The 12,201-nt window shown below is 46.0% G+C and overlaps 1 protein-coding gene across 1 annotated transcript in view; it reads left to right on the top strand.

Moving 5' to 3' along the window:
- The first annotated feature begins 3,006 nt into the window (after positions 1-3,006).
- Positions 3,007-12,201, top strand: part of nae1 (nedd8 activating enzyme E1 subunit 1) — a 73,389-nt gene continuing 64,194 nt past the window's right edge. The window contains exons 1-3 of the mRNA XM_063067242.1: positions 3,007-3,159; positions 7,593-7,696; positions 7,777-7,837. Of these exons, the coding sequence (XP_062923312.1) occupies positions 3,068-3,159; positions 7,593-7,696; positions 7,777-7,837 (257 nt within the window). The 5' untranslated portion in view covers positions 3,007-3,067. The remainder of the gene's footprint in view (positions 3,160-7,592; positions 7,697-7,776; positions 7,838-12,201) is intronic.

Genomic DNA, 12,201 nt, shown 5'->3' with positions numbered 1-12,201 from the left:
CAACAGTGTAAACAATCCTATAAATGATTTTTCTGGTTCACTCAGATAGACCAAAACATCATCTGCGAATAACCACTCAGATAGACCAAAACATCATCTGCGAATAACCACTCAGATAGACCAAAACATCATCTGCGAATAACGGATTTTTGAATTTTCACACCATTTAGAAAATAGTCTTTGCTTTTATTCCATCTCCCAAAGTGTGTGACCATTCACTTCCCAACACTGTATTCCATCAGCCACCTCTTTACCCATTCTCCAAATCTGTCTCAATTCTTCTGCAGCCTCTCTGATTCCTCAGCACTACCTGCCCCTCCATCTAGCTCTGTATTGTCCACAAACCTGGCCACAAAGCCATCAATTTCATCATCCAAATTGTTGACATAAAGCGTAAAAAGCAATCCCCACACAGACTCCTGTGGAACACCACTGGTCACTGGCAACCATTTTAAAAAGGATCCCTTTTTCCCCACTCCTAGCCTCCTGCCAATCAGCCAATTCTGTATTCATACAGAGGAGAATGGACAGACTGGTTTAACTGACAAGGGGACAGTAATTCCAGCAACCTCACATTACAACAGTGGGATGGAGAAGAGTGGTTTAACTGACAAGGGGACAGTAATTCCAGCAACCTCACATTACAACAGTGGGATGGAGAAGAGTGGTTTAACTGACAAGGGGACAGTAATTCCAGCAACCTCACATTACAACAGTGGGATGGAGAAGAGTGGTTTAACTGACAAGGGGACAGTAATTCCAGCAACCTCACATTACAACAGTGGGATGGAGAACAGCATCTCTGAATGCTCAACACATTGAACTTTGAAGTGGCTGGGCTACAGCAGCAGAAGACCATGAACAAACACTCAATGGCTACTTTATTAAGTACGGGAGGTACACAATAAAGTGGTCACTGAGCATACAGTGTGAAATTTGTTGTTTTGCAGCAGCAGTATAGGGCAAGATATTAAAAAAATATTGTAAGTTTCAATAATAAATATAAATAAATAAATAGTGCAAAAAGAACATGGGTTCATTGTCCATTCAGAAATCTGGTGGTGTAGGGGATGAAGCTGTTCCTGAAAAGTTGAATGTTTGTCATTTTCAAGAACAGTTACAGTTCTTTCAAAAACCACAGACTATTACATGTATTATTATTGGAAAGTACCATGTAACAGAGACAGACCAACTCACTGTGTTTATTTGTTCAATTGCTGGGCTGTTGACCAGTACCTTTGCTTTCTCTCCAGCCACAGGCGAGATCCCGAAGGATTGTCAAGTGGCTAATGTTGTACCTCTATTTAAGGAGGGAGCAAAGGAAAATCCTGGGAACTATGGACCGGTGAGTCTCACCTCAGTTGTAGGGAATTGCTGGAGAAAATTCTTAGGGATAGGATCTATGAGCATGGCCTAAGTAGGGAGAGCCAGCATAGCTGTGTGTGTGGCAAGTTGTGCTTTACCAACTTGATTGAGTTTTTTGACACGGTAACAAGAGAGATTGATGAGGGTAGGGCAGTGGATGTTGTCTACATGGATTTTAGTAAGGCGTTTGACAAAATCCCTCATGGGAGGCTAATCCAGAAGTTTAAGATGCATGGGATCTGCAACAAATTGGCTATTTGGATTCAGAACTCACTTGCAAATAGAAGACAGAGAGTAGTGGTTGAAGGGACTTTTTTGAGCTGGAGGTCTGTACTTAGTGGAAATCCACAGGGATCTGTAGCTGTTTGTGATGTACATTAAGGACCTGGATAAAAATGTAAGTTAGTAAGTTTGCGGATGATGTCAAGATTGGTGGAGTGTGGATTGTGTAGAATTCTGCCAAAGAATACATCACGATATAGATCAGTTGCAGATATAGGCTGAGAGATGGAGCTTAACCCAGATAAGTGTGAGAATGCAAGGGGACAGTACACTGTTAAGGGCAAGATCTTTAAGTGTTGCTGAGCAGGGAGATCTGTTAATCCAAGTTCATAGCTCCTTGAAAGTGGCTACACAGGTCAACAAGGTGGTTAAGAAGGCTTATGTAATGCTTGCCTTTATTAGTCGAGGTGTTGAGTTCAAAGGTCAGGAGGTTATGTTGCAATTTTATAAAACTCTGGTTAGACCTCATCTGGAGTATTGCATACAGTTCTGGTCTCCCCGCTATAGGAAGGATGTTGAGGCTTCGGAGAGGGTGCAGGAGAGTTTTACCAGGATGCTGCCTGGTTTTGAGGGCATGTGCAATCACAAGAGGCTGCACAAACTTGGGTTGTTTTCTCTGGAGTGTCAGAGGCTGAGGGGAGATCTGATAGAGGCTTATAAGATTATGAGAGGCATAGACAGAGTGGACAGTGACTATCTGTTTCCCAGGGTTGAAATGTCTAATACCAGAGGGCATGCATTAAAGATGAAAAGGGGGTAAGTTCAAGAAGGATGTGAGGGATAGGTTTTTTCACTCAGAGTCATAGATGCCTGGAATGTGCTGCTTGTTGTGTTGGTAGAGGCAAATACATTGGAGGCCTTTAAAAGATGTTTAGATTGGAACATGGTTGTAAGGAAGATGGCGGGATATGGATATGGTGTAGGTAGGAGGTTTGGTTGTGTTTTTTGCTGGTTTGGCACAACATTGTGGGTTGAATTGCCTGCTGCTATGCTGTACTGTTCTATTTTGTGTGTGTTGCTCGGATTTCCAGCATCTGCAGATTTTCTCTTGTTTGTACTGTAGATTGATGGTCCCTGGGTATTGTCAGAAAAAACAAGCCCGCAGCAGTCCACAGACAAACACAATCCAGTTCTCTGACTCTGAGGACTGGTTACTACATGACACCTCAGGGCCCAGCTCCAGTCACCAACTAATGGGCCGAACACTCACCCATCAGCTGAAGGTTCGAGGACCGGACCGGACCGGACCGGACCGGACCGGCCCTGCGCCGCGCCTCTAGCGCCCTCACAGTCTGGAGGTCGTGTCCGCGCCCACTCCGTGCCGAATCTGCGGCCGAGAGGCTCAGGTTTGCTCTGCGCGGGGTCGAAAGTGCAGAGGTGGGTCTCGAAAGGGGGTTCGATTTACCTGAGGCCAGTCTCCATGGCGGCGGTGGTGGTAGCGAGCGGCGGCACCGGGACCAGGACCGGGACCGGGACCCTCAACAAGGAGGAGAAATACGACCGGCAGCTGCGGTGAGCGGGGTTTAGGACAGGGTGTGGGGCTCGGGGGCCCGGGTGTCCGACCCCACGGTGTCCTAGAAATCAATCCCTGTACCCTGTTACCTTCTCCGTGATCTGTTGTGGAGCCTCTTGCCCTCTTTGTAATCCTGTTGTCACGTCTGTTACCGCGTGTTGACCTCCGTACCTGTTCTGGACCCCTCTGTTAACACTATTCAAAGTTCCGAATCAGAATCTGGTTTAATATCACTGACATTTTTCTTGAGATATGTCTGTGGTGTTAAATTTGCTGTTTGCAGCATATATATTTTTAACTGAAAATTACGGTAAGGTATACGGTAAGTAGTGCAAAAAGAGAGCAAAAATAATTAAAACAACAGGAATTCTGCAGATGCTGGAAATTCAAGCAACATACATCAAAGTTGCTGGTGAACGCAGCAGGCCAGGCGGCATCTCTAGGAAGAGGTATAGTCGACGTCTCAGGGTCTCGGCCTGAAACGTCGACGATACCTCTTCCCAGAGATGCTGCCTGGCCTGCTGCATTCGCCAGCAACTTTGATGTGTCTTACTAGAATGTTACCTGGGTTTCATCACCTAAATTACAGAGAAAGGTTGAACAAGTTGGGTCTTTATTCTTTGAAATGTAGAAGGTTGAGGGGGGACTTGATAGAGGTATTTAAAATTATGAGGGGGATAGAGAGAGTTAACGTGGATAGGCTTTTTCCATTGAGAGTGGGGGAGATTCAAACAAGAGGACTTGAGTTGAGAGTGAAAGGGCAAAAGTTTAGAGGTCACATGAGGGGGAACTTCTTTACTGAGAGAGTGGTAGCTGTGTGGAATGAGCTTCCAGCAGAAGTGGTTGAGGCAGGTTCAATGTTGTCATTTAAAGTTAAATTGGACAGCTATATGGACAGGAAAGGAATGGAGGGTTATGGGCTGAGTGCAGGTCGGTGGGACTAGGTGAGAGTAAGAGTTCGGCATGGACTAGAAGGGCTGAGATGGCCTGTTTCTGTGCTGTAATTGTTATATGGTTATAATTGCCTTCTCACAACATTCGCCTTTGGATTACAAAAATCTCCCACTAATTAACCTGAGGATTGAACTGAACTTTCTTACCACACCATCGTAAGACTGTATCACTTACCACCTAAGCTTGAAGAAGTTTGAGGATTTATATATATTCAACTATATATGCATAACACTGTTAGCTCTTGATTTACCTGGTTTAAGTTACTATATGATGTAGTTACTAATAAAATAGTGTTTTGTTAACAGCAAAACCAGACTCCAGGTGTGTTCTATTGCTGCTGATACTTTACAGGGTTGCGTGTACATGACAGCACTCTGAGTATTATGTTCCATGCTGATTCCATCATTGTAAGAAAGATTCGGAAGCTTCAGAGAGGGTGTAGATGAGATTTACCAGAATGCTGCCTGGATTAGAGAGCATGTCTTATGAGGAACTGTTGAGCAATGCTTTTCTATTTGTTTGTCAATGATTCAGATAGTGGAATCGATGGCTTTGTTGCAAAGTTTGCAGAAGATACAAAAATAGGTGGGGGAGTGTAGGAGGTACTGAGGAAGCAATGTGATTGCAGCATGACTTAGACAAACTGGTGGAATGGGCCAAAAGAGTGGCAATGTTCAGAAATGTATGATAATGCATTTTGGTAAAAGGAACAATTGTGCAGACTATTATCCAAATGGGAAGAAAATTAAAACATCAGAGGTGCAAAGGGACTTCGGTGTTCTCGTGCAAGGCTCCCAGAAAGTTAATTCACAGGTTGAGTCTGTGGTAAAGAAGGCAAATGCAATGTTGGCATTTATTTCAAAGGGAGTAGAATATAAAAGCATGGAGATAATGCTGAGCCTTCATAAGACACTAGTTAGGCTGCACTTGGAGTATTGTCAATTTTCAGCCCCTTAGCTCAGAAAGGATGTATTGTCATTGGAGAGAGTCCAGAGGAGCTTCATGAAGATGATTCTGGGAATGAAGGGGTTAATGTACGAGGAGCATTTGGCAGCTTTGGGCCAGTATTCTGTGGAATGTAGAAGAATGCGTGAGGAATGTTGAAAGGACTAGATAGGGTGGATGTGGGGAAGATGTTCCCTATGGTTGGGGTATGCAGAAATAGAGACGCAGCCTCAAACTTGAAGGGCAACCTTTTAGAACAGAACTAAGGAGAAATTCTTTTAGCCAAAGAGTGGTGAATCTGTGGAATATTCCTCCGCATCTGCAGTGGAGGCCAAGTCCGTAGGTATATTCAAAGCGGAAGTTGATAGATTCCTGGTTGGTCAGGCATCGAGGGATATGGTGAGAGGGCAGATGTATGGGATCTGGGATTAGCCATGATGGAATGGCAGAGTGGACTTGATGGGCTGAGTAGCCTAATTCTGTTCCTATGTGTTATGGTCTTTCTCTTTGGAGAGAAGGAGGATGAGAGGTGACTTGATGGGGGTATACAAGATGTTAAGAGGCAAAATAGAGAGGACAGTCAGAGACTTTTTTCCCCAGTGTGGTAATGCTAATACCAGGGTAACATCCTTTTTAAGTTATTGGAGGAAAGTTTATGAGAGATGTCAGAGGTAAGTTTTTACACAGAGTGGCAAGTGCCGAGAGTACACTGCAGGGGTGGTGGTAGAGGCTGATACAATAGGGACATGTAAACGTCTCTTAGATAGGCAGATGGATGAAAACAAAATAGAGTGTATGGTTTGTGTCTGAGCGAAAGATTAGATTGATCATGGAGTATAAGTCAGCACAACATTGTGGGCTGAGAGCCTAGACTGTGCTATACAGACCACCAAGCTGTAGGTACCTGTACCATTGCTCAGACTGACATCAACACAAACTAATATTTCTTTATGTTAACTTGCTCAACTCCTGTAGAAAATGATCTTCCTTTGGCTTCCTGTTTGCAAGGCCTCAGTCTTGGTAGTGTTTGCCGATCACACTCAATGACCATGTTCCCCTCCCTGGGCCTGTGATTTTTCTACTGCTTCTGAGCTCCTTCAGGTACATTTTGATTTGATCTTCTGCTGTGGCTGCTAAGGCTTTGACTTCATTGTTGAAGCCTTAAGTTGTACAATTTCCACTTATCAGATCCTTAAACTCTGTCTCATTAACCAAAATATTGAACAACTAATATCTTTCTTTGAAGTTCTCTCAAATTGTCTTTGATAATCCCCATGGAACATCTTGCTGTCAAAGTTCAAAGTAAATTTTTTATCAGTAGTTTGTTACGACGAACTACCCTGAGATTCATTTTCTTGCAGAGTAGAACAAATAAATAATCAAATTCAAATCAAATCAAGTTCGAGTTTAATTATCATTCAACCATTCATGAATATAGCTGGACGAAACAGCATTCTCCTGGCGCCAATGTGCAAAACATACACAGCAGATTCAAAATAGTGAGGAAAAAACATCGGCAAAAAAAAACACATATGTAGCCTAAGACCATGAACAATGTGTCTCACAAGTTGATGGTTCAGTTCCCGGCAATGTGCAGGCGTACACAATCCATCCTGCCGTTCCACCAGTCAAACACTGGAGAGCAGTACCGATGGGAGAGGCCAGCCTCCCACTGTGCATTGATGCCACACTGCACCGCCTTTGGCGTCTCCTCACTTGCACTGCAGCAACAGGCAAGCCCAGGGCTTGAGGCCTGGTCCTCGCTACACCTGAGGTATGCAGTATTCCTGCCGCCTGTCGCATCACCAGACAAGAGAAACAGGCCTGCGGCATCTTACGTTATCAATGTCCAACACGGTCTTGCGATCGACAGAGAAACGTTCAAGACAGTCGCCCACGGTTACACTGCACGCTGCCTTCATGCACCAACTCCAATGCCTTCGAGTAGCAGGCAGCTCCTCCAAACCCAATCCGGCTCCTCCAACAAATACAGTAGAATCAATGAAAAACTACACATGAAGATTGACAAAGTAGCAAGAAGTGAGCAGGGTTTAGATAGTGGTGGTGGTGGGGGGGTCCTTGATGAATGCTGCTTTCTTGTAGCAGCACTCCATGTAGGTGTGGTCACTGGTGGAGAGGGCTTTACCTTTGACAGACTGGGCTGTATCCACCGCTTTCTGCAGTGTATTATGTTCCTGGATATTGGTGTTTCCATACCAAGCGGTGATGCAACCAGTCAGGTTACCCTCCGCTGTGCACCTATAGAAAGTCAAATGTGCTGCATAAAAATATTTTAACCAAAGCCTTGAACTCCTTAGCATATCCTAAGCTGGTTGTAAATCTTTTAATTGCTTTTCAAGAGGGCATCGGAATGAGGGATTGGTCTTTGGTTAAAATAGACAGTGTGGTTTCACTTGATGGATAGACATTTATTGAACCTGTATGTTTGTGTTGGTGATTGCCGGGTTGGTTAAGGATCTCTGCTTCGGTGAGCTTGGAAAACTGATGCCATCTCCTGCACTGTCTCCCTCAGGCTGTGGGGTGATCATGGACAGGAGGCACTGGAAGCTGCACGAGTCTGCCTGATTAATGCCAGTGCCACCGGCACCGAAATCCTCAAGAACTTGGTGCTTCCTGGTAAGGTTGGACAACTTATACAAAAACAAAGATAATAATTAATGTTGAACCAGACTATTCACTGGCATTTCTGTCCACAGGAATCGGAGCTTTTACAATAGTGGACGGCAATATTGTTGCTGGAGAGGATGTTGGAAACAAGTGAGCCCTTAAACCTCAAGACTTAATTCTGTTGTGCATGGTTTGTTACTGTTCTTTCAGAATCAGTATCAGGTTTATTATCACTGACATACAGTATGTTGTGAAATTTGTTTTGCAGCAGCAGTAAAATACAATGAACTACATTAAGAAATATGCATATATTAAAGAAATTCAATTAGTTGTGCGAAAAGAGAGCAAAAAATTAGTGAGATAGTGTAGAAGGATTCATTGTCCGATCAGAAATACGATAGTGGAAGGGAAGAAGCTGCTCCTAACACATTGAGTGTGTGTATTTTGGGCTCCTGTACCTCCTCCCTGAGGGTAATAACAAGAAGAGGGCATGTCCTGGGTGGTGGAAGTTCTTAATGATGGATGCCGCTTTTTTGAAGCACCGCCTTTTGAAATGTCCTCAATAGTGATGCCCACAATGGAGCTAGCTGTGTTTGCAACTTTTTGTGGCTTTTTCTGATCCTGTGCATTGGAGCCTCCGTATCAGACGGTAATGCAGCCAGGTAAAAGGATCTTTGCCTGGAAGACATATGAAATTGTGTGGTGAAAGTGGAAACCACAGGGCCGATCAATCTTTGGGTCAAGGCAGTGGCCTTTGGCAAGCTGCTGTCGGTGGCCCATGTCTCAATAGGGGTGATGGGCTTAAGTAGAATTAGCCAAATCAGATTCAGATTTATTTATCACATGTACATCAAAACATACAGTGAAGTACATTGTTTGCATTAACAATTAACACACCTAGGGATTGGCTAAACATGGCAGATTCACAGCATGTCCCCCATTCCTGATACTATCTTTTTAGTTGCAGAGTTATAGTTGTATTTAGATTCCCTGGAGACCATAAATAGGAGTGGAACTCTGGATAGTTAGGCGAAGTGTCTGTCCAGGACTTTAACTGCAATGCTGCAAAAGGGCTCTGGTTTAGGCAGATGACTTTGGCTCAGATTCCTGTCCACTCTCTCCTAGCACAAGGTGGGATAATCTTAAGATCCTCAAATGGCAGAAGAGAATGCGGAATTGTCTTTGGAGATGATATGATGGAGGTTAAACAGTACCCTTGCTTAATTAGGTTGCTCCATGCTCACCAGTAGAAATGAATGAACAAATTTTGTTGGAAGATCATCATTGACTGAACTGGTTGGTCTGTCAGTAAGGTCAGCAACATTAACAGTTGTGAGGAAGATTGATCCCTGGTGAACACTCACAATGCGCTGGAGGAACTCAGCAGGTCAGTCAGCATCAGTTGAAAAGATTAGTCGACATTTTGGGCCGAAACCCTTCGTCAGGACTGAAGGAAGAACTTTGGGGAGGGTTTGAAGAATGCTGGTAGTTGAAAAAAACTAATTTGAAAGACAAAGGGGTGGGGGAGGGGAAGCAGGGAGGTGATTGGCAGGAGAACAATGCGCAGTAGTAGAAGGAGGCGGAACTATGAGGGAGGTGATGTGAAATAGGGATAGAGGAAGGGAGGGGGAGGGAATTACTGGAAGTTGGAGAATTCTGTGTTCATACCAAGGGGCTGGAGACTACCTAGATGGTATATGAGGTGTTGCTCCTCCAACCTGAGTTTAGCCTCATCATGGCAGTAGAGGAGGCCATATATGGACATATCTGAATGGGAATGGGAAGCAGAGTTGAAGTGGGTGGCTACCGGGAGATCCTGTCTGTTGTGGCGGACGGAGTGGAGGTGCTCGACGAAGTGGTCCCCCAATCTGCGTCGGGTTTCACCGATGTAGAGGAGGCCGCACCGGGAACACCGGATGCAATAGGTGACCCCAACAGATTCACAAGTGAAGTGTTGCCTCACCTGGAAGGACTGTTTGGGGCCCTGAATGGCGGCATGAGAGGAGGTGTAGGGACAGGTGTAGCACTTACGCTTACAGGGATAAGTGCCGGGTGGGAGATCAGTGGGGATGGACGCGCGGAGGGATCGATCCCTGCGGAAAGTGGAGAGGAGTGGAGAGGGAAAGATGTGCTTAGTGGTAGGGTCCTGTTGAAGGTGGCGAAAGTTGCGGAGGATAATGTGCTGGATCCGGAGGCTGGTGGGGTGGTAGGTGAGGACAAGGGGAACTCTGTCCCTGTTGTGGTGGCGGGAAGATGGGGTGAGGGCTGAAGTGCGGGAAATGGAAGAGATGCGAGTGAGGGCATCATTGATGACAGCAGAAGGGAAACCAGGATCCTTAAAGAAAGAGGACATTTGAGATGTCCTGGAACGGAAAGCCTCACCCTGGGAGCAGATGCGGCGGAGACGGAGGAACTGGGAATAGGGAATGGCATTTTTGCATGTGGTGGGGTGGGAAGAGGTATAGTCGAGGTAGTTATGAGAGTCAGTGGGCTTGTAGAAGATGTCAGTGGACAGTCTGTCTCCAGAGATGGAGACCGAGACATCGAGAAAGGGGAGAGAAGTGTCCGAGATAGACCAAGTGAATTTGAGGGCTGGGTGGAAGTTTCAGGTAAAGTCGATGAAATTGACGAACTCAGCATGGGTGCAGGAAGCAGCACCAATGTAGTCGTCAATGTATCGAAGGAAAAGTTGGGGAGCAGTACCAGAATAGATTTGGAGCACAGACTGTTCCACATAACCAATGAAGAGGCAGGCATAGCTGGGTCCTGTGCGAGTTCCCATAGCTACACCCTTAGTCTGAAGAAAGTGGGAAGAGCCAAAAGAGAAGTTATTAAAGTGTGAGAACCAGTTCCGCCAACCGGAGGAGGGTAGTGGTGGTGGAGAACTGGTGAGGTCTATTATCCAGGAATTAGCGGAGGGCTTTGAGGCCTTCTTGATGGGGAATGGAGGTGTATAGGGATTGGACATCCATAGTGAAAATGAAGCAGATGGGACCGGGGAACTGGAAGTTATTTGAAGAGGTGGAGGGCATGGGATGTATCCCGGATGTAGGTGGGGAGGGACTGAACTATGGGTGACAAAATGGAGTCCAGGTAGGCAGATACAAGTTCGGTTGGACAGGAGCAGGCAGAAACTATGGGTCTACTGGGACAGTCAGGCTTGTGGATCTTGGGGAGGAGGTAAAACCGAACGGTACGGGATGTGGGAATAATGAGTTTAGCGGCTGAGGATGGAAGGTCTCCGGAGTTGATAAGGGGGGTGTTGGTGCAGGAGACAATGGTTTGATGTTTTTTGGTGGGGTTCTGTTCCAGGGGTAAGCAAGAGGAAGTGTCAGAGAGCTGCCGTTTGGCCTCAGTGAGGTAGAGGTCCGTCCGCCAGACTACTACGGCACCACCTTTGTCAGCAGGTTTGATGGTGAGGTTTGGATTAGTGCGGAGAGAGTGGAGGGCAGTGCATTCAGAGGGAGTGAGATTGGAACAGGAGAGAGGAGTGGTGAAGTTGAGACGGTTGATGTCTCGGCGACAGTTGGAGATGAAGAGATCGATTGCAGGTAGAAGGCCCGGGCCGGGTGTCCAGGAGGAGGAGGAGGGTTGAAGACAGGAGAAGGGGTCATCAGTAGGGGGAGGGGAATCCTTGCCAAAGAAGTAGGCTCGGAGATGTAGGCAACGGAAGAAGAGTTCTGCGTCATGGCGGGCATGGAACTCACTGAGGTGTGGACAGAGGGGGACAAAAGTGAGGCCCTTGCTAAGGACAGAACGTTCTGCCTCAGAGAGGGGAAGGTCAGAGGGGATGGTGAAGACATGGCAATGGTTGGGGCTGGGGTTGGAGGAGGGTGAAGAGTGGGGGGTCTCAGGAGGGAGAGGGGGATTGGGATGTTAAGGGAGAGCAGGGTTAGGGGAGGATGAGGAATCAGAGGAATGGATGGACGATGAGGGGTAGAGGGATGTTTGGGAGTCAATGGGAGGAAAGGGGGTAGTGGAGGAATAGGATATGATCCCTGGTGAGTAAATAAAGAAAGTCCAGAAAGATGGATCAAGATAAGGAAATGGAGAAGGCCCAGGGAGATGCAGACATCCCACCTCTCCCAGAAGTTCAGGGAGTCTCCTGCATATTGATAGCGGCTCCCTGATGCCTGGAAATTATATACGATATCCTGGAAATTAATTTTTTTGAGAGCGAGAGAGCGCGCCATGGCAGAGTGTTCCAAAAGAAAATATAAAACGTACGTCACCCCAGACTACACCAAAGTGTACCCCTGCCTAATAGGGGTCAAAAATAATGACAGTGTTGCTCGCTGCACTGTTTGCAACAGTGACTGTTCTATTGCCCATGGTGGGTTAAATGACTGTAAAAGACATGTTGAGGTGAGTTTAACAAGTGTCATTCGTTCATTAGCATAGCTAATGTTATTTAAACTAACAACACATGAAAGTTGCTGGTGAACGCAGCAGGCCAGGCAGCATCTCTAGGAAGAGGTGCAGTCGACGTTTCAGGCCGAGACCCTTCGTCAGGA

The sequence above is a fragment of the Mobula hypostoma genome, chromosome 14, assembly GCF_963921235.1.
Source record: "Mobula hypostoma chromosome 14, sMobHyp1.1, whole genome shotgun sequence".
NCBI classification, from domain to species: Eukaryota; Metazoa; Chordata; class Chondrichthyes; order Myliobatiformes; family Myliobatidae; genus Mobula; species Mobula hypostoma.
The sequence above is the reverse complement of the archived record's forward strand: the minus strand, read 5'-3'. Positions and strand labels throughout refer to the sequence as shown.